The sequence below is a fragment of the Aptenodytes patagonicus genome, chromosome 2 (genome assembly GCF_965638725.1).
Source record: "Aptenodytes patagonicus chromosome 2, bAptPat1.pri.cur, whole genome shotgun sequence".
In the NCBI taxonomy this organism is placed as follows: Eukaryota; Metazoa; Chordata; class Aves; order Sphenisciformes; family Spheniscidae; genus Aptenodytes; species Aptenodytes patagonicus.
In genome coordinates, this window is record NC_134950.1 from 155,614,759 (window position 1) to 155,638,474 (window position 23,716).

The window sequence follows — 23,716 nt, forward strand, 5'->3', positions numbered from 1 at the left end:
GTGCAGTGGTGAGGTTTAAGCAACTCTCAGTTTGTTCCCCTGTTAAATCAAAGCTGAACCATCATTCATGCTGCAAGGAATCTAATACCAGCTTACTTTCTTGTTATGGAAATACCCACTCAGCAGATGCTCCTACAACTCATCCTGTGTCAGCAAGCTAAGCAATATGGAGCAAAATTGCCTGTATTACAGCTAAAATCTGAACAATTCTCAATGAAACTATGTCTAAATCACAGAAAGTTGCCACAAACCGCGTTCCTTGCAGCAGTTCTAAAGAATTTAAGTGAGCAATTCAAATATACTTCTTGCTATGAAACAGAACCATTTATTTCACAAATACATATATATACACACACACTTCAGTGACACTGGTGAATATTATTTATGGAAATCCTCCATGCACTTTCCATTTGAGTAACTCAAAGAATTTAAGTCTAAACAGTCAAAGACTTATTTTAAAGTAATTTTCCTTGAATTTAAATCTATATTAAGAGTTGGGATATAGGCACAAGCCTCACTACAGGTGATCTGTATTTAAAAGGTGCCTCTGATACCATCACAAGCCACCAAGAGTCAACTTAGCTAACAGACAACCCCATCTTGAAGGAGAAAGGACCTGTAAAGTAATATGAAATTCTAGTTTTACACAACATTTAACAAGAAAGCAAAGCAACAGTATGTGAAGCCCATTAACAAAGCACTGCTAACAACTCAGAACACTGAGCCATGTATCTTAGCAGCTTAAATATTTACATGAGTGATACAAACAGTGTTAGTAAACTAACAAGTCTTTAAAGGGAGTATTTGACATTTTTACTCCATTTTCTCACAATAAGTGTCAAATAAACATTTTTCACTCAAGCATTTATGGGGTTGGGGGGGTGTTTGTTTTCTTCATTACAAATAGCAGAACACACTACTAAGGGGGGGGGGGGGGGGGGGGAAGAGAAAGCTTGTGTATTTCTGGGCTCAAGACAAGCCTCTACTTTTAAAATAAATGGATTGATCTGTGATGCCCAAAGAGAATCACAATGAGATATAGATACTGTTTCAGACTCTGCATTATCCAACTGAACTAGCCATCCTCTAGATTGGGTAGAGTCCACTGGCTAGAGAGAAGTAGCCAGAGTTTTCACTGACCAGGTCAGATGCCTACACCCCTGCTACCTTTTGGTCTGCTCCACCAGCACCACCTCTCCCTGCCAATCCTCCTAGTTCAAAAAGCCTTGCAGAACAGTTCCAGGTCAGATTAACTTATTGACACTTTAAAGGACTCCCACCTGCAGAGCTGTTGTCTCTCCTACAGGTATTTGCAATGACATTTCCCACTGTTTATCAGCAAGGATAAGCAACTAGGTTGAGCTCTCCTTCCCTTGCACAAAATCATATTTTTACATAACTCTAGGCAGGCTTTCTATGCCTAAACCTTGGTGTAATCTTGAAGACAGAGATCAGGCAAGAGCCATACAGTCCAGTAAAACCGACCCATTCCAGACTACGTGCCTGGTAGGACGATCTCTGTGACACCATGTGCCTTAACACTGCATCTGAAGGAGATGCTATTGTTTTCTTAATTTAAAGCTTTTGATAGTGTAGCACAGAACTTCAAATGTGCACACTACTGCTCCTTGAAAATCCTCCACAAACTCAAACGTGTCCCATTACATTAACCTGGCACATCACCTCAGTTTGCTCCCCATTTCATTGGGAGCATGTCCTATCAGGAAGGGAGGACGTGAGCAAGTTGTTCATGCTCTACTGCATGCACCAAGTAACACAAACTTCTTGTTGCGACAGCTCTTGGCGTAGGGTAAGGACACCAGTGGTGTAAATTTAGGTCACATGGGGTTATTTTCATTGCTGAATTTACTCAATGCCTTCACTAGCTACTTAAAAGCCTCCTTTGCCTTGGTATAAAAATTTCTAATCCTCTCAACTGACCAAGTGTTTTATATTTAATTTTAACCTGATACATGGCATGGCTCAAGGCTCTGTCCTAGCCTAATTGTGACTGAAATAAATATAACACCTCCGAGTTATTTGTAGCAGTTGTCCCCATTCTTATGGAGATGACACAGATCTGTCAGCTTTAAGAAACAGAAAAAAGATTCTTCTTCGTTTGTGTTAACAACACCGTCAGCCAGATGAAAGGAACTGGGTGGGTGAAGGGAGAAAAGAGTGAAACTTGGTAAAGACTAGAGGTTAAGCATTTCACTCTACCTTCTTGCAGTCAGAGATTAAAACAACAGCACTTAAAAATATTCTGAAATGCTAGTACCATTATATACTCTACCATATTATTTGCAGTTGTTCCAACAGACTGTCTGAAATTGAAGATTAAAAAAAAAAAAAAAAACAACTTGCCTCAGAACAAAGCCACCCTCCAGTGCTACTGCTGCCATTAGCTTTGAATAAACTTTTTGGTGCTGTGATTGACTTAACACCTGTTACAGGTTTTGCTTTTCTGATCAACTAAATCAATGACATGCTTTTCTTAACCTACCAAAATAAAAGCAAAAAAGAAGAATTTTTGTCTTTTTTAAGGATTTCATCCCTACCCCTTCCCCTTCTTTCTTCAGAGAAAGAATACTCCTCATTCTCTGCCGTAGGACATCTGAGTGGCACCAGTTGGAGGCATCAGCCGCACTGAAGGAACAGAACCTATGGAGAATGAGGAGACTACTGGGACAAGCAGCTGGATCTCAAATGTAGAAGTGACTGAAAGACACCTCTGTATAACCCACTTAATTCTCTTTGCTTCACCTTCTAACCCTCAGGATCACTAAGACTGCTGATCTTTGTCAAAGAGCTCCAAGTCAGCACTGATTGCCATGGGCCCTGCTGCTTGCCCAAGCAAAAGCTGAGGGCACTTTTCCCCTGTCTCTTCTTATTTGGGAGGAGGGGAGGGGGACGGGAACCACCAAACACCAGGGCAAATGAGGAAGACCAGATCAGGCCTCTTGGACACAAAAACACACATTAAAGAGAAAGAAAAAAAAAAATCTGATTACCTTCTCAGACATATCTCAGGTTTGTCATATCACCTGCACTTTTGTCCTTAAAAAACCTCTAGATCCTCACATCAGCTGAGACTGTCTCAACTTTCTCTGAGCAATCCCAAATTTTATGACAAGAATGTGAAGATTATTCACTATTGCTAACGATACTGCTCAGTGCATTGACTTACAGTAGATAACACACGATGTGTTACCTCAAATCAAATAGCACTGCTCAGAACAAAACCAGTTTACATCAACCATAAGACAAACAGACCCTATTTACACATTCTCATCTTTATTTTCTTTCACCATTTGATTGCATGATATCTTCCTGATATTACCAGCATCATGTTTTATTGTAATTTTTCATATAGCATGCTCTGTTTGACAGCATTCAGGTCTCCAGCAGGAAAGTCATTCACCTGAGTATCAGAATTGAGGTCCCTGAGCTCCAACTCAACGTTGACAGTGCACAGAGTGAATTAACAGACTGCTGGCCTCATAAGACAGCCAAAAATGAAGCTCCTCTATCTAGTGACTCCTCTCTGGGTACAGCGAGGGGAGCTAATGCTTCTGAGAAGAGAAAGTGTAATTGCAGTATCAGTCTGTAAATATTAACACCAAAACTATGAGTTTACTCCAGATGCTTATAGTATAAACATTTTCTTTCAAAGTCTACTCTTGGATCAGAGAGCTCGGTCAGAGGATGGCCAATCCTCATGCTGTTATGCCAGATATCAGCCTAGGAACACATTTTGGAAATCTGAGAGACGACTAATCAGTAACTCTAATTTTTATTGTTTGCCTCTCTTCCTCCCCTTTGAGATACTTATTCAATATTTATTACGTCTTCCTTGCCTGCCATACATACAGAGTATGTTTTTTGAACTTTAGAAATTAGAGAGTTCTCATTCCTGAGATCAATTTAACTTTTCCCCCCCTTAATACAGATTTCTCATTTGCTTGAATTATAAAACTCGTATTAAAAAACTACTACATTTCTAGAATAGGTTTGTATCCTTTCTCAACATGATTTACATATTACTCATTCACTATATAAGAAATAAACATCTTTTATCATAGTGAACTATGCAGAAAAGAACTTTTACTTGCTGGTTTACTTTTTTCATATATATATATATAATTGGCAAGAACTGACAATTGAATGCAGCAGAATGCATAGGAGAAAACGTAAAGTCTTTTGCAAGATGTAGTACAAACTATGGTTGAAGATTATTATCCATTTTAAAGAATAATTCAGTATGTTCTTCTGTGCCACTGCAAAAAGCTGGGTCACACTCATCATGAGTCTTAATAGACTTTTCAGCAGTTGTCAAAGCTACTCCATCTGAGACATTTTTAGCCAAAGGCATTCAGCTATTCCTAGATGTTATTTAAATATACATGACTGGAGGGCTTTCTATGAGACTGTCTAAAGTAATTTGTTTTGTAACTGCCTCCCCCAACATATACCCTCACAATTTTTAACACACATACAAGAATACTGGAAATGTTATTCCCGAGCATGTTCACATTTACAGTTAATGCTGTAACAGTGAGGACTTTTCATGTTATAGTATTAGCTCAGCTAATGTGCTATTTCCAGAAACCTCCGGACGATTTTTAGTTCTAATGAAGTCCAGATTATTAAGAACCGTCTAACAAAAGGATTCTCTTCTTTTTCTGGTTTAACCAGCATTACATGACCATGCTATTCCATCACTATTTCACAACAAATTTTGGAAGGCAATATTTGAACTAAATACACTGGGGAAAAAACTGACCAAGAGTAGGGTTTTTTCCCTAGTAACTTAATTTTCATTTAAGCAAGAGTTACAATGCTGAAGCCTTTCTACAGTTTTCTCTCACTACTCATAAGAGTTTTCAATACAGATTCTTTTTCTTCAAAGCAGTTCTGCAGTCTATGTTGTCTTTCCAATTCATTTGTTCCTAAACACTTTTGGAACCAGCTTCAGTAAGATTTTCTAGAGACTGATCTTCAATCACGCTTCAATTACTCACAAGTGTAACATCTCTGCTGTATGTTCTTCAGATATATAGTTACATAAACTAGCTAAATCTTTTGCTGAAATGTTTAATCTATTCCACAGCATTTAAAGTTAAAAGCTAAGGATTTCTGGAAATACATAGGCTCTTGGACTATGAATCCAAGAGTCATTTGCTCATTTACTTCTGTTAACCTTATATTTGCTGCCACCCAAGATTTACTAGTTTCAAGAAGGAATTAGAGAGTACATTCTGCCCAAATGGCTCGTGAGAAATAATTTTCAAGGAAAATTTGTAGCAGCAATATGTGATGTTTTTCATGTAAACAAGAACTAAAGCATATCAGATCACAAACACTAAACCAGAGGATATATTTAATTCTGTAGGTGGCTATTGATACACCAGAGCTCAGATGTTTATTTAGAACCACTAGCAATATCACGCACTAACACACAAATGCTAGACCTTTACGCTAATATGCCTCGGGTAACAGTTTCAGATTACCTTTGTGACTTATTGTAGTTGGATTAAAGCCAACTTAATTTGCTATTTAGTTCAAATCCAAACCCAACCTATTTTAGTGGAAAGCAACTTCTTCACAGTCAAAACTTCCTGCATTGCAGAAGTCACAGAATGCAGTACCCAAGACATTATTCCCCCAAATTAACTGCAATTATACCTACTGAACTAACAATTGTTTCTGGTAAAACCTGGTCTAGCAGATTTTCAGACTTCTAATTAATCTAATAGCTAAACAATAGCTAAGTAGCTTTTAAAACCAATAGTTACAGATCATATTGTTAGGTTTATGTATGTTACAAAATTTAAGTTATCTAACACATCAGACCAACATGGGAAAATTCACAAAGCTAACTCAACTCTTCAGTGACTCAGATACAAATTCTTTTACTGATGTAACAAAACCATCTCGTGTATAGCTTCATTCATAAATTTCAATGTAAATATTTTCTCACAAATATTATGAAAGCACTATTAAGGTTGCTCCTTTCTAAGTGGAAGTGACTTAGGACACCGATTTTTGGACTGATGAAACAATAATCGAGAAATATGCTCTTTCATGTACTTATACACACAATTCCGTGTGAAACTTTTTTTTTAATGGTCACCTTACTATGTACGATTGAACAAACATCCTAATAGCAGGAAAGACATATACAACTACGTCATTATGACAAGTGTCCTATAGTTTTTCAAAGCGAAAATGAAAATTAAATAGTACTAGGTACATCCTCAGACTACCAAGTGTCCTTAGCTCTGTCACTTTCCTACAAATTCCTATTTTCGTTACAAAATTAATAAATACCAGAACACACTTCTGGTGAAACTGTGTCATCTTCAAAGACACCACAAAACTGCTGAAACTTTTGGTTTTCAACACCTCTCTGTAAAAGAGAGGTGTTGAAAAACACCTAAGTCACCAAATTTAGAAATTCATGACAGAAAAATAATGCATTTTGGAGGGTAGTAAAAATAGACTACAGTTTCTCAGGAACATTTTGTAGTAAAAAAAAAAATTCTTTTTCCCTATAGAGGTTTTCTTTATCACAGCAAAATCACAGATATTATTCTGCAGCCTTTTATGAAAAGCTGAGTTCAGCAAAGATACAAGATCACCTTTGGCATCTGAGTAGTTACATACATCCATTTTTCATGTCCTTGAGTATATTTTTTTTCTCTTCACAATCAGAAATTCCACAAAAATGCAAGAAATAACCAAGTGCAATATATAAGTCCTCTTGTGAATAACTCCCATTGAAGGCCCCATAGAAGATTTATTGAGGAGGAGGGGAAAGCCCCAAGTTGTCAAAGTTGCTTTTTTAGGTCACTCACCTTAGGTAACTCCCATTCTGATCGGGAACCATCAGCACTATAGTAGTATGGTCTACCTTGTTCATCTGCATGTTTTATCCACTGTAGAAAGAAATGTGATGATAGGAAATGTAATCAGAGTGACAGTCATAACATAGTAAACCTCTGATACTTGGGATTTAAAGTTAATTTTTAATAAAGTGCCATCCACTTCATCAGTGTCTAGTGCACAACCAACATTAACTAATCAAGGTTAGTTAGCAATGAGAGCAACAGTCTTCAGCTTCCTGCATTGGGTTCACTAGTATTTTTTCCTTCTGTAACTCCTCAGAAAATAGTCCTGCAATAACATACAAGAGATTGTGATAAACAGGTATTTTTGAAGATGGCATATCTCACTCTTATCAACATTACGGTGTCAGTTTAAGGAAGCACAATCTTTGCATCAGATCTATGTAAGGATTTTATACGTAAAATAACAGAATTACAAGAAGGTTAACCAGCAACTGCTGATAATTTAAGAGATAATTCCACTTGTTGAACAACTCCATTTTTAAAACATCAACAGGAACATGAGATGCAGTTCCTAAATACATCACGAAGAATATAATATAATTTCTGTAACCTCTATAAGCAACTCCCACAATCAAAGAGGTAAAGCTATGACAACTGTGACTAGTTATGCAGAAAGGAAAGAATCGTAATGAGCAAAAGTCTACAAGAAGATTGCACAAAGATATGCACAGAAACACCCACAGCGAAACTCTTGGGTCAAGCAGGTTTCACAAGACTGCCTTCCAATAAACTGTTTGTGACAGGAAACACTGTTTTCTATCAATCCCAGTGCAATTTAAAAAAAGTTTGCCTATTTGCCAAAACATAGGTATGTGGCTCTACAGATGTTTAGCAGAAATAGATTAAGCAGGATAAGATTCCAAAACTGACATAGAACTCAATTATTTAAAAACTTCTTTCAAAAAAAAAAAATTTGCGTACATCAACAGGAGAAGAGGTGGTGCTATAATACGGTAAACAAATTGCTGTTTCAATGAACACTTTTTGAGGTTAAAAAAACAAAATGCAGCTTTAGTGAACAATTAGAAAAACGGACTGCTTTACAAGTATACACAAATATTGCCATTTATCCTATGTGGGAGAAATTTTTATGACATGCCCAAAATCACAGTAAGTTGTCAATAGCAATTAGATAATTAAAATAGAACATACATCTGCTGATACAGCTGTAGTTTAATTAAGAAGTTTGTCTACATCTGAAAGCAGTACTGAAAATCTCTAGTAAAGGAAAGGATGAAACTGATAAAGCAGCGTTATTTTCAGTTCGAAACCATCCTAACTGGAAGTCCTATGTAGACAAGAACAGCTCTTAAAAGACAGTAATTGGTATGAAGTTCATTCCTGAAGTGTAACCAAGAGGATGGGGGAGGGTGGGGATTAAAAAGAGTTATACATGATACGTTCATTTAATATAATCTGATACCCAACTGGAAATAAGAAAACTTTTTCTGAATAGTAAAGAACATACATAAGGAAAAAAAAGTCAGTTCGGCTGCTAAAGTTTCATGCATATTTAAAAAACTAAAGGAGATACTGCTGAGGCATGCTTTCCACATCTAGAAATGAAATCTGCATTTCTAACAGTGAATTAGTGGAAAAGATTTAGAACATGTGATGAGAAGAAGGAAAAAGTACCTTTTCATTAGTATAGTCATTGGTATATAAGGTTTGACCATGTTCATCCAACTCTTCTGACCAACCCTTTGGAGGAGAACCATACTGACTATCTGACTGGCTGTAACAAGAACTGTGGTCGTTTTCTTCTGATGAAATATGCTACAAGTAGTCAGAAACATACAAGGCAGTTTTGAGAATGAAAGCGCTTTAAAATCTGAAAGATCAAAGATTATTTGACTAGAAAGAGAATAGTAATAAATTGCAGGGAGTTCATGTTTTTATATCTTACATCAGAGAATAAGAGATGCATTTTTACAGTACAGAAATATTTGATAATTGCTAGACAATTTAAAATATTTTCAGAACAACTGGTTTGTATTGATACAATTTTTTTAATTCTACTATACCAGTTTTCAGCTACTCAAATTTAAACTCCGATTTTTTTGCCGATCTAAATTTTATTCCCACAGATTTACATTACGGAATGATGAAGAGAGTTAACTTTAGTAGTCTGCATCACCCCAAAAAACTTGGGAGACCTGCTACCTTGGTCTTCTGGCAATATCCCAGCTTTCACAACTAAATCCTTTTCTTCCCTTCCCAAATAGTATCTGGAAGTCAATAATCATTAAGGACAACTTGAAACTCCAGTTGCACCTTGGTAGGTCCCAGCACTTTACAGTACTTGTGCAATGCATCCTAAAATATTAGGAATTTCCACTCTCCTCCTTCCAACTCTGATGCATTTGACAGTGAGCAATGCAAAAGCAAGACTTTTTGCCAGGCACAGCTAGCTGAGGTGTAAGATTATTTTCTGAAGGTAGAAGTGAATTATAATGCAAGGAGCAAGTTTGATGTGTAAAGTAGAAAAAAGATTTTGCACACACACCAAACAGTTTCTGTTCCCTCGTACGCTCTATTCATCTCCTTGCTAACATATTGTAGTTATTATTCAAAGCATCCATTCCTCACATAAAAAAAAAATCTCCCTGCATTCATCTCCCACAACAGTATCTCTATGCCAGAGTCTCCTGAGGAATTCAGTACAGATTTCCTTTCACACTATCTTGGATCCTTGGCTAGTAGGAGGCATAACACTTAAGAGGGAACACATCCTGCTATTCGAAATGATGATAGTTAAATATTGACTAAGGTTCAATAACACAAGTATAAGGGATTAGAGGAAAACTATAAAGCCAGAGGAAGGCAGAATTTCAATTTTAAACTAGAAAAAACCTCTCCTGAAAAGCTTAAATCTTACCAAAAAATATCCAGGTATCAGAAACTCACCAGTTTTTAAAAGTCAGTGGTTTTAGAGACTAGGTGTTCAGTGACATTTCCAAATTATTATTACATAGGTTTTTGGTGTTACCTTTCTGAGTACCTTACCTACGCTGACACGAGCCAGCTTACCAAGCACAGCAAAACCCATAAGAAATGTTCAGGTCATTAATAAAGTAACATGAAAAATGTAAGGGTCCTCTACAGCCTACAGAATGCGAGTATCTAAACTATGGATTAAACAATGCCACCTCTCTTGCACATGGGGTAACATGAAATTCCAAAGTGCCAATTTCTAACCACTTGGGAAAGGAAAAAAAAAAGTCTTCAGTCCCATTTTTACACATGAATTAAGACTGAGGAGTTGATAAGAGCGCTATTGGCCCCACTTGAACTACTGTTTTATAAGATAGCTGTACTGTATACACATTTAAGTTTACATTATGCTTTAATGGTTAAATATTAAATGCATTGACATTTGTTAAATCAAAGTAGTAGACTTTGGACATTTTTATTATTACTATTCACAGGAATTATGACTGAATAACATAACGCATTTGTATGTGCCTCTTCCAGGCAACTCCTGATACTGAGGAAGCACTGTACACACGTAAAACTAAACAGAAGGCTTAAAAATGAAGATTCTCCTAGAAAAACCACTGTTGTTCAGTAAGAATGACTATTAGTGTGTCTATCCATAAGGCACCCATATAATAATAGTCTTGATGTCTCAAGGCTTAACTAATCTCACCTACCATACAATGTAGGAATTTAGCCTTTGCAGACCTAAACTTAAACAAAATTCTTGAGCTGTTGCAAGTTTAACAAGCCAAGGCACTCCTTGTCCCTTCAGCTAGTACGAACAACTGCTAAAGCTGTATCAACAGGGGTTAGAGAACACTGGCCAAACCATGTTCAGCAACTTTCAATTTAACTTTCAACACTTTTTCAGTATTAACTGCCTATATGCTTTTTAAGTATTGTCCATGCTTTTCCTCAGTCCCATCCCCAATTATACTATACCATATTTAAATAAAGCCATCTTAAGCAGACAGCTGCCCAACCTTATACCTTTTAAGAACTTTGCTGTGACGCTACAGGGAATGACAGAAAAGGTCCCCACAAATCATCGCTACTACTGTCTTTCTTGGCTTTTTTCCATTTACATGGAAAATTCTTGAGGGCAGAGACCAGCTCATCACCCTGCATTTAATAAAAAAATGGAACAGTTACAGTCTCTCTTCTGTCACTTAACCAGCCTAGTTTTGAAAGTTACTACTACTAAAAATCAAAATAATAAGAAAGAATACTGACTAGTTAAAGAAGCTAGCATCCCTTTATTACCCATTGTTTATTTTGAAACAAAAACCAGGGAACGAAATTGCATCTTGGCCACGTGTTTTAAATGTAGTTTTCAATTTAAATGAAATCCTGTTGCTTTTCTACAGCTTCCTCATTTATTTGTTGATCTCTACTTCACATTATGGTCTCCTAGCTAGGTATATTTTGGGGCCAGTCTTGTTCAATATCTTTATCAATGATCTGGATGAGGGGATCGAGTGCACCCTCAGTAAGTTTGCAGACGACACCAAGTTGGGTGGGAGTGTTGATCTGCTCGAGGGTAGGAAGGCTCTGCAGAAGGACCTGGACAGGCTGGATCGATGGGCCCAGGCCAACTGCATGAGATTCAACGAGGCCAAGTGCCGGGTCCTGCACTTTGGCCACAACAACCCCATGCAGAGCTACAGGCTTGGGGAAGAGTGGCTGGAAAGCTGCCTGGCGGAAAAGGACCTGGGGGTGCTGGTCGACAGCCGGCTGACCATGAGCCGGCAGTGTGCCCAGGCGGCCAAGAAGGCCAATGGCATCCTGGCCTGTATCAGCAATAGTGTGGCCAGCAGGAGTAGGGAAGTGATCGTGCCCCTGTACTCGGCACTGGTGAGGCCGCACCTCGAATACTGTGTTCAGTTTTGGGCCCCTCACTCCAAGAAGGACGTTGAGGTGCTGGAGCGTGTCCAGAGAAGGGCAACGAGGCTGGTGAGGGGTCTGGAGAACAAGCCTTACGAGGAGCGGCTGAGGGAACTGAGCTTGTTTAGCCTGGAGAAAAGGAGGTTCAGGGGGAGACCTCATCGCTCTCTACAACTACCTGAAAGGAGGTTGTAGTGAGGTGGGTGTCGGTCTCTTCTCCCAAGTAAGTAGTGATAGGACGAGAGGAAATGGCCCCAAGTTGCGCCAGGGGAGGTTTAGATTGGACGTGAGGAAAAATTTCTTTACTGAAAGCGTGGTTAAACATTGGACCAGGCTGCCCAGGGAAGTGGTTGAGTCACCATCCCTGCAAGTATTTAAAAGCACCTCATCTACACATCTTAGGGACATGGTTTAGTGGGCATGGTGGTGTTGGGTCAACAGTTGGACTCAATGATCTTAGAGGTCTTTTCCAACCTTAATGATTCTATGATTCTATTAGATGTTTGCCTTTCTCTGATATGATGCCATCTCATTCCTTTTACAGTCCACCTTAATTAAATCACTTCACTACCTGACAAAATTTCTCCCAGTTACTGTTAAGCACTCCTTCCTCAAATACATTAACAAGTCACTACCTCTGACAAATTTTATCCGTAATTCCAAAATCTTACACTTTTCTAGAGGCACTGTCAATAGGACTTCACTGCTTCCCCCCACCCCATCCAAATAACTGCCGTAACCTACAACTGTTTTCTTTGTGCCATTTCTGTTACCAACTTCTTTGACAAATTAGGTACAATTTTGCTCCTTCTTAATTATCCAATAACATTCAATTTCCTAATCACAAAGTTCTAAGACCAACCATAAGCTATTTCATGTTCTGATGTACTACACATATATTAGAATATATTACACATATATTAGAATATATTATCATTCACAGTTCTCATTTTTACGTCACCTTGCCATTTTGCTACCTAATACAATACAAGCTCCTCTGACAACAAATCAGTAGTGATACAACTAGCATTTAACCTTCCTGCATATGCTCTTTTATTACTAAATTTGAAGGGAACAAGCATAACTCAGATTAGTGTGTAAAAGCCAACTTAACTTCATTATTATAATAATTAGATTTAATTTAAGACATATTTGCTCTAAGTCTTCATAATCAGACAAAATTTGGGATGTCCTATATTTTACTGTAGCTTAGGCTCGGATCTCAACCTTTACTTTAAGTATCTTGGTTTAAGTACTAAGAGGTCATAAACGAAAAGGTGAACATAAATAGTGGAGTGTGAAGTACACTCCCAAATGCAGAACAGAAAAGGGAGGGGGAGGAGAGCAGCTTCAAAATCAACACAACTGCTGGAAACTGGATTGACATGACCTTGCAACATGTATCTCCCTAGACTCCAGCTTTGATAACCCAGTCACAGAGGACACAAATTACTTAAGGAACTTGTGCTACTGTAAATATAAACTTGTGTCTAGTTAAAAATTAATCAAAACATGCATCATCCATTGGTCTTAAACACTGAAAACTTGATAGATATAACTGTCTGAAGGCCAATCTGTGATGCCTCAAGCATCACAAATAAACAGAAGAACTGAGCTGAAATAAGTTATGGGCAATAAAAAAAAAATTTAAAAAAATCAAGCTTTTTGAACACGCAACCATGTGGTGAAGTCGTGGTATAGAGGTATGAGTAAGAGTCAGAGGGAGCATTTGCAGATGGGGAAGGAGAAAGAATTATTGCAACTCCTTCCATGAAAAGAAGGAAGAATTATGACAACAGAAAACCAGTTACACTTACTACAAGGAGAGTTACTACTCAAAAAAGCAATCACCTTATCCAGACTAAAAAGAGAGTCTTATCCAGCAAAAGAAAAGCCAGTGAGAAATTAATAGACCACCGCCGGAGATACCAAAGTGACAGCCACAAACGTTCCACCAGTTTACCTGTTGCTGCCACTAGACTGTGGCAAGAAAATTTGGCTGTTTAAATGCTTGCGGATATCATGGTTGCTATGAAGGCCATTGCCAAAGGCAATGAAAGGGTCCCTTTTTCCTTTCTCTCCTGTTTCTGGCACTACTGTCCCAGAGGTAGACTTCTACGACAGGGCTTCCAGCAATCTAAAATTTTTGAGCAGTCCATAATTAAATTTTAAAACTAAACATTGTAATAGGCTCAGGAAGAAATCCACCTAAACTATACATATTTGAAAAGGGTATATAGAAGTGAAATATGTAGAAAATTTCTTGATAAATTTTTGCTTTTTCTTTCAATCAGGAAACTGATTAACCTAAGAACTGTTTCAACACAAGAGCACTGTTTTAAGCATATTTAAATAGTAATATCCATCTCCCGACTATTCCTTTGCTTTATCTGAACCACTGCAGTTCAGATGAACACACACCACTGTCTGGCTCCCCCCAGCAACTGGCTGCACAGAATGTATCTGCACCTCAAATATTAGCCCAATCATCTTTTAACATAAATAACTTCATGGCAAGCTTCAACTCTCTTAAGCGAGAACCTTTTGGCAAAGCTTTGCCAAAAGGTTTCGCAAAAAGGAAGAGGTTTGCATGATTAAAAAAAAAAAATCTATTGATATATCTAAAGAATATGCTTATGGCCTGAATGTAATCTAGTCAAAAGCTCCTACGGCTAATTGCCAAAAGCTGGGGTGGATTTCCTCCCCCCATCAGCATTTGCTACCCTTGGGCCTAGACACTTGGCTAGGCAGAGCTTCTAGCATAGTAATTTTAATGTTCTCGTCTTCTGTTCTCTAGGATATCATTCACAGAATGAAGAAAAGGATTTTCTCAAAGTTAATACAATTTGGTAACAAAATATTGCTCCTTTAACTGCCCTTTCTCCTAGTTTGTTCTACAACTATCCACGGCAGAAATCATTGACAAGTGTGTAAAGTCAAATCTCCTAAGCAAATGATTAAAGAAAATGCTGCAACAAGTTACCCAGCTAAACTTGCTTTTTATATTCACTATGATTATTCCACCTCTTTAACAACTCATTAACTAAATAAAATTTGAGTTTGGACAGTCACATATGCCCCTTTTAAAAAAAAAAAAAACAACAAAACATTTTAAAAGCACCATAGAATATATAGTATGTATAAATCTAAGTAAGAAAATAAAAATCAATGTATTTTAATTTGATAGAAGCTTCAATTATGTCAGTATTTTTGACACGGGTGGAAAGTGCTGTGGAACTCCATTAAGTCTGGTTTTGGCTCTAGAACTCTGGAGTTCTCCACATCCATCTTAATTCCTCTGTAAGAAAAACATCTCATACTTAAATTTACTGCCATTAACCAAGCAGTAGCAAACACCTGTATATCCCCTGCCTTTGTTTTACTGTGTATTTAACTGATGTTGATAAAAATAATTCTCCTTGCCTTTTTCAACACATGCCCATAAATCCTGCTTCTAGAAGCACTGTCACGCTCCCCCTCCTTTCCCCCAAATATGTGCCAAATACACCACGAAAGAGAAAGCACTCCATGTCAGAGAAGTTACGATGGTTGTCATTACTCTATTGTCACTTATAGTCCTATTAGTTTCAAAATATCTTCATTTTCCTTTACCTTTAAAAGAAAAGCTGCAATACCTGCTGAGGGACTGTAAGGCACTTTTTACAACTTACTACTCTTGTACACAGTTCATGTACACATTCTTGTACACAAAAGCAACTGAAGAGCTAAATTGTTTACTACTTCATACCAAGACACATGACCAAAAAGACAAACAATGACACTCCTTGACACCTCAAAACTCAGAGATACCAAATTCCATAGCAAAACAGCATTCATATGCATTACAATCTCATTGCTTGTGATCTCAGAAGGAACTACCTCATGATCTGCATGGCTCTGGGAATCCCCTTTATTAATGCTTGCATCTCGGGCCCACCGCGGAGGTTTCCAGGTTCGTTCCTGTGATCCTCTGTTGTAGTAATAACAGCGTCCTGTCGTATCTTTATGGGTTTCCCATTCCCCATTTATTTGGACCGGAGCACTTGTAGGTAGTGGTGGAAGTGCAGACTGAGATATTTTCAGTTCTTGTAAATTAGCATAAACTGGTGAATCAGGCCTCCCTTGGCTTGGTGGAGTAGTCGGCTATTGAGAGAAGAAATGTGTTGTTAAAGAGCAAATGAATTTTAGAATGCTCCCTTACAAATCAGAATATACTACAGTTGTAAAACAAACCAACAAACTCCCTTTTTTGTTGTTAAGTACAAAAGCACAAAGGACAGCCACAAGATGCTGGGGTGTGAAAACATTAGATTGTTAACTGTAAGGTAGATATCACAAGCTGTATTTATTTAATAGTGAAACAATTTTTCAGCATTTCTCCAGATGACAGCTGAATCATCATACACTGGAATCATCATAAAAATAATTATATGCTTGCCTTGTGGAAAACCTTCAGCTTTACCGTTCAAGTATTGCTCAGGAACTGTAAGTAATGTGACCTTGTTCAAGACAAAACATAGCATTTCTGAGATGCCACTCATTAAGCAAAGATGGTTCCTCAACCTGTCCCCCTCACTGCCAATACAGATGATGGTGAATGTAAAGCAGCACTTTTATCTTCTCAGCAAGATCTAAACGGACAGTTCAGTTGGAAAGACGAGCACAATGTTGTGACTAAGAAACTCTGGAAAACACCTGGACAGTTTACCTGTATGTCTTTCCAAACAGATGCTTATTTAAAAATATTTTAGGCAGCATCACCGAGTGTTCTGATTACCACTCTATTCTTACAGAAATTAAGTGGATATTCTTATCCACCTAATTTTATTAATATACATGCACACAAGTAGAACAACAAATATCTACAAGAGAACGAAACACTAGTGACAATTTCTCATTAATAAACAGTTTGCTAACATGAAGGCCAGCAGAAAGCATGGTTAGAAGTCCATGGCACTCACTGAAACCATGAGTACTTTCAAATAAGCCACTAAAGTGTTTAGGAGAGAAATACACTTTCAGATGTTCAATTTTTAAAGTATAATACAAGTACATAAAACACACCATTGAAGAATATAAGAGCATGTGTTTTCACAAGAGCTGTGATTATGAGACTGTGAAAGCAGCTTATTAATCCAAATTGAATAGTTTCCTGACCATGCACTGCCATGTCTGTATTTAGGTACTCTAAAGGAATGATCTATATAATTTATACCATCCCTTCCCTCTGCTTGGTTTTAATTCAGAAGCTTTGCTGCAGGCAAGTCCTTGTGCCTCTTGTTACATCTTTCACAGGAAAAAATAACTTATTGCATTACATAAAAGATCTTTTATAATGTACTTTTAAACATTAAAATCATAAGCTGCTAATCTAGGCCACATCTAATCATAAACTATCGGGGTTTGCTCAGGCAAGACAGCATATCATACCACACAATCAGATATAAACTGATTGTACAATAGCTAGAACCAAATATGGGCAATATCCACAACCAACAGGGGAAACAGCTAGAGAGGAACTTAATGAGATTAAAACAGGCATGGACTTGTTTTGTGCACCTTTAAAAGAGAAAACCCAGCTCACTAGATATAGCAAGTACAGTATGTTTAAGGCAAACCACAAGGGCAGGGGGGTGATTGCAGCACTGGCAGAATCAGAGAGCCAAAACCAATTAGTATCCTCCTCTACCTAATTCAAAGGAAAAGAAAAAATCCATTACAAAACTTGATGAACAGTAAAAGACTATTTTTCTATTATCCAAGTCCCCCCCCTTTCTTTTTCTTTTCTTTTTTTTTGAGGAGGGTAGAATGGCTGCCTTTGGTAGAGCTGCTCTTGAGAGCACTAACAAGCATAAAGAACGCTACTATGAACAAAGCATCACCCCACTGTCTTCAGGGATGAACCTCGATTCCCCAGGACGCTGGGAGAGTAACCTCGACGTCTCCTCATTCAAAAGCACAGTTTCTGCATTCGTTTCCCAATCGGCCTGCAGAGCTGCACTTCCCATGTAAATTGTCCTGCCATGAAGCCACCAGGCTTGTCATTTGAAGCGACAACATACATCTGCACCGGGGAATGCACAAACCTTCAGGTTCTTCCTCTATTTCAAGGAAGTGGCAAAAGCAGCACCATGAAGTGTCCTGGCTGCTGCGGCGGGAGGCCGGTGGCTTGCACAACACTCGCATCCTTCTAAAATTGCTCTTCCACACAAGACAGTAAGAAGGCTTTGCTGTCTGGCCTGCATTTGCCAGTTGCTTTTTTGCTTTAATTAAGACAATTAAGTGCCATTATTAAAAGAACAGTTTTGTGTATTAATAAAAGTGTTTTCCAAACAGAAAGCCTATGACACAGAATGCTTGATATAGTTTTTAGAACATTTTCTCAAGCAACGCATAGGAATATGGTTCAGAGGTTTCACATTGTTTTCAATGGTTTCAGCATTATAACCAGAACAACCCCAGATGAAACTGCAGGACATGTGATATGCTAAGCTGATACTGGAAGCTCACAAACCAACGTACTGCCACATAACCCAGGCAGCATACTAGTTAAGTTTAAAACAGTAACATGATATGAAAGCGTAATGAGGGGTTTTCTTCTGAATGCTTAGTACTTCCAAACTCAATATACCGATTTCTAGTTTTCAAGGGAAAGCCAGAACTTTTGTCCTGAACAACAAACAAGACAGCTAACTGTCCTGCCAACCAAGCCTCCAGCTACTTTCATTCCCTGTTGCTCTCTCTTCTGACAGATTTTTTTGTGAGAATTGCAAGATTTTTGAAAGGCACCTGTAAGTTACTGCTTTCAGCGAAGCATAAAAAAATGCAAAGCCATCAATCTAACTACAACATACAGCTTAGCTCATAAGTACGTCTTTGAGGGATACAACTTTCTTATCAGGAACTATTTTAAATAAACCACATAGCATACAATAATACTTCCTCATACCTCGAGCCACGCAACGAGGTATGTTGTTGTCTACAATAATGCTCAGTTCAACAGCACCCAACCTTATCAAGGCTAGTTTTGTGAAGAATTTCTCATTTATTGATGGGAAAAACAGCTTTTAGAAAGCTCAAAGTTTCCTGACATTAACTTCAGTGTACTTTCTACGTCCGTGTTGGCAGAAGGATCAATCCTCTCCCCACCCAGCTTGGGAAGGAGAGTCCTGCAGAGAGGCAGGTCCCACTAGATGTCCCTGTAGAGCTCCCGAGCCCTGCACCTCCTCGCCACCGTTTTTCTTAAGGTGACTGTTTTAAGTTCAAGACTGAGTTCTGCAAAAACCTTTAATAGTTTCAAACCAAAAAGCACATTAATTTAACTGTATTCCCTTCCTTCACCAAACCCATTACTCATTACCAATGTATAAATCCGAATAGGGAAGCATTACCTAGATCAAAATAGTTTCTGACCACTTCCATGGCTGTTTTTCCAAAACCAGACATGCACAGTTAAGTGAAACTTAAATATATGCTAAACACTAAACAGCTCTGTATGTACATGAGGACTTCCAGCTATAACTTCACTCCCTGAGCTTCATTTTTGCACTAACAGGCTCCAAATGCTCATAAACATGGAATTAAATCCACGAAAAGAGGCTTCTTGTCTTCTCACTATCAGAATCACAAGAACACGTCCTTCAACGTGCCCATACACGCACACACAAAATGCCTTATACTCAAAACATTTCAACATTCATTTGCTATTTGAAAGGGATTTCAGACTTTTTCATGTTGCTTTCTCCTGCTAAGAACAGAGAAGGACTCTTGCTAGAAAAGTGAAAAAAATTAGAAAGCAGAAATACTTCTATGATGCTACAACTTGAATGAAAATTGTACAGCCCATTAAGCACTATGACAATTTATGAATATAAGGACTGAAAATAAGGACCTCTCCCTGAGCTCAGTAATGCTCTGTATTTTAATACTTTAGAAATCTGCCATATTTAAGTTCAGTCTCACAGAAAAGTCTGCTAGCACTAAATCCTTGCAAATTGATAAGGAAGAGAGTTTCACGCAGGCAGGACAAAGTTTCCATGATCAACACACAACATTCTTCAAATAGGGACTGTACACACAGCTTTTTCAGAACATAGTTTTTTATACTGACACAGTAGGAAGTGCCTTTAAATAAAACAACCTGTTAATCATTGATGAATGAACAGTCAACATTTTCAACAAAGGCCGCAGATAGGCTATCGGGCCTCCGAACACTTGAACTCAGTGCAATGAAAAACAAACTTACTATACATATATATTCACAAGGTACTTTTCATTACCAAAACGCATATCACCTTCTCAGAGGATACCTTAAATTTTAATGTTACCTTATACAAATGGCTTTTTTCAGATGGCAGTATTTGTTTAAGCATTCAAAATTAAAGCAAACTTAAAAGAAAAAGGTTCCGTGCACTCCCAACAGGGTAAGACTTCAGTTCTGGGAGAAACAAGGACTACAGATCTCTTCCCTATCCACCACCTAAAAATGCTTTTGGTGTCCTTTGATGCAATGAGAACATACCGCATTGAGGATGCCAGCAATTAAAAGACAGAAAACAAAGTTTCCTTCAAACTGGCAACTACCTTTTTCCTTTTACAGCACTTAAATCCAAGACAAAAACTTCTAGAACATAACAACTGCTTAAAGAACGACTGCAATGCCAGCCTGCAAAACACGACCTACCACACGTGACTTTCCCACCTTTACAAATAAATTGCTTTGTCGTGCCTCTGTTTGCAGCTTTTCTTAGTATTATGAACTTGAAATTAAAAGCTTCCATTGCAGTAGCAGCATTTGGATTGCTAAGACTAGCTGCTAAAAATGAAAAAATTAATAAAAAAAAAGGCACATCTCATCTTAATACCGTTTATGAAGTTACAAGCAACAGGTTGTCCATGGAAAATGAGGGAATACCAGCTCCTTGCAGCAGCAAGCCGAAGAAAGGACAGGCACATCCCACAGCATCCCGAGACAGGGAACGAGGCATCCCAGCTCCCTCAACAACCGAGCTTCTTGCCAAGGAATTGCCACTGTCCTTTTAGGAAGGCCTGGGACTTCAATACCAGCTTTATTCAACAGGAATTATATAAAAGAAATCTCAAAAACTCTACAGTTTCATTTTCACGAAGTGACAGCTTTAACTGGAATAATTAGCTCATCTCCTCCTTCCTCTTTCTGCTCTTGGCTTATGTTTTTACACACATATTCTGGACCCTACTTTCTTTCTAACGTATTCAGGCACATTTAAAACTTACTGTAATACCCAAAAATCCACGAGGGAGATTTTTCAGCAAGTCCTCTACTACCTCAGAGGTGAAGATAGCAAACTAATTTAGCAAGCAAAATTGGAATGAGAACCCAAATAATTTTTTATGCACTAACCTTCTCCAACCTTAACTGGCTAATTCACTCTGTAAGTCTAAGGAACGCATAAAAAGATGACAGTAAATATTATAAGCCTGTTAATAGTTGACTATAAATTTCGGACAAGCTAGAGTAGTATATTATTTAACTGCATTGCAGTCCTCATGTTCAGCTGATTTGCCATTATAAAGTGGTAAGAAAAAAATAAATGACATTGCAAAGCAATGCAGAATTAAAATCATCCCATACAAATCATTCAAATATGGCCTAGTAAAGGCCATTCAACAGTTAAATGTTTAAAATGTCCCACTTAAAAATTGACTACATACGCTCAAAGTAATTTTTTAAAATGGCTAGCCGATAACTTTCCATCAGATTGAAAACAGTAAAATTAAGCATCTGATTTACTTTTGTTAATTCTATCTTTGGGTCAATTTTGCATTTTACTTACACTAAATTACAGGCTGAACTATTACTTTCTTCCATTTCTGGAGATATTTACATACAATTCATTTTAATATAAATACATCTATTAATATTTTGTTTTATGAGCCTTAGCACATAGGACACTGTGTTCTGCCAGAATGCACTTGTGGTATTTCAGCCATTTAAGTTCCCTTTGCTTTAGCTCTCCTATAACACCAAAAAAAAAAATTCCCAAAGTTGCCGAAAATATAAATCTTTATCTGGCGATGTTGTAATGCCTTATCAATTAAAAAAAAAAAATCTAGATGCGTAGCAAAAAGCCTCTAAAACTAAACACACTCCCTTTTCTCGGTAGCCCAGAAGTAGTGACTTAAATTATTTTCATACTCATCGAGACAATGATTCATTAAATGGTACTGCAAAAGTCCCACAGCACAGAAAGCCAAGAGGCGGCTTCTTCTGTCACATCCACAAGCACTTAGGAACAGCAGTGGAAAGCGGCTGCAGCAGGAGGACTCTCTGGTACGTCCTGGCCTGCTACAGAGGGGAGCAGTTGGCTGTGTCTCTGCGTACCAGAGACAACACTCCCAGATCATCCATCGTAAGTGACCAATCAAAGAAAATTGACGGAAAACCTTTTTTTCCTGTACACTCTACAGATTTCCCATTCACATTTTTGTAGTGCTCATGACCATCTCTGTGAGCAAAACTATTACATATGAACTTAGGAAGTTTATAGCAATAAAAGAAAGTACATAATTGATCGAAGGATTGCAACAGTGATGTCAAATATTTTAAAAAACGGAAATAAGATCTTACAATGGGATCCTTTGTAAAACGTGCACAAAGATGACAGTGTTTACCGTACTTGTACTTTGCCATTTGCACAATCTAGCTTCTCCCTTCCATAAAAAAGCTTTTGTCCAAGGATATAGACAAAGCAGCTTTTCCTATAGTAGAAAATTTAAATACCGTATGAAACACTTTACTTCATACATGCTTACACAGCAAGCTTACCCCAGTTAGGAAAGAGTGGCCAAATTTAACAATGTTGAAAAGTCAGCCAGTAAATTTCCTTCACTCTTTTTTTACCCTGTTCACTTCACCATGTAAAACACTGACACTTTCAACAGACATAATGTAGTATCCAAAACCTATTTCAGAAATTTAGCCAGCATCTTGAACAACCTGGACATGCCATGCAGTAATAGATTTACACATTTATTTTTCCTCCACCTTCATGGAAGTGGTATCAATTTGTTCTATAACAAGGATGTTTCAACAACACTAGTAGAAACACCATGTTTATTCTGCATTTTAGTTTAACTGCTGTCAATTCTTGACCTCTGGGGAACCCGCAGTACATGTTTGAATGCAGATTTGTGAAGAATAAAGATGTGGGGAAAAATTTGTGATGTCTCTCGAGGATTATTTTCTATAAAAGCTAAGATAGTACACTAAGAAAACACCAGAAAAACCTAACTTGCTTTCTCCAGTGGAAAACTGTCCTGTAATATGCCAACAGTTACAGCTTTTCAGAAGGGCAGTATCAAAAGAGCACAAGAAGTTCTTCAGTTATTTTAGAAGTGTTACAGCAGAATAACCGATAGAACAAAATAATCTCTTAAAGTTTCAGGAGTACTGGAGAGCCGTCTTTTAATAAGCCATTTACTGTTTTAACTGATTTAACTGTACAGCCATACATCTCATTTACCTCAGAGAGGTCAAAGTATTTTTTAAGACAGATTATTAACATCTTCATGGAACATTTCTATGTTGTCACCATTACAGTACCATAGCACGCCTAAGAAGTTAGCTCCTATGAAATATAATTGAGGGGGTAGAATGGTGTTATTTGAACTCATAATAGCTTAAAGGTCAAGAAAAAGTTTCTATCAGTTTAAGTCACTTCAAACTGAATAGCAATTTTTTCTACACTTTACATTTTCAAAAGTACAGATCCCATAGCATTTAAGTGTACTTCTGAGGGTCCAGTGCTTACGCAAAGCGGTGTAAAGCCAGGCACCCATGGAAAGTGCAGATAGGAAAGTAAACATCACCTCTGGTAAGACTCCCAAGTTACTCAAAAGTTACTGAAGTTGTACTACTGGGCAAGCTCAAAAGCCTAAAAGATAGCTTGAGTACCATTTGA

The 23,716-nt window shown here is 37.8% G+C and overlaps 1 protein-coding gene across 10 annotated transcripts in view; it reads right to left on the reverse strand.

The window, feature by feature from the left end:
- The window catches only part of ARHGAP12 (Rho GTPase activating protein 12), an 83,694-nt gene that overhangs the window by 31,284 nt on the left and 28,694 nt on the right, over window positions 1-23,716 (reverse strand). For 7 of the 10 annotated variants that reach the window (XM_076331825.1, XM_076331822.1, XM_076331823.1 and 4 more), the window contains 3 exons: window positions 15,654-15,917; window positions 8,547-8,687; window positions 6,858-6,938 (listed from right to left, as the gene is read on the reverse strand). In XM_076331825.1, coding sequence (XP_076187940.1) covers window positions 6,858-6,938; window positions 8,547-8,687; window positions 15,654-15,917 — 486 coding nt within the window. The remainder of the gene's footprint in view (window positions 1-6,857; window positions 6,939-8,546; window positions 8,688-15,653; window positions 15,918-23,716) is intronic. The other 3 variants (XM_076331826.1, XM_076331827.1, XM_076331821.1) reach the window with 1 other exon arrangement.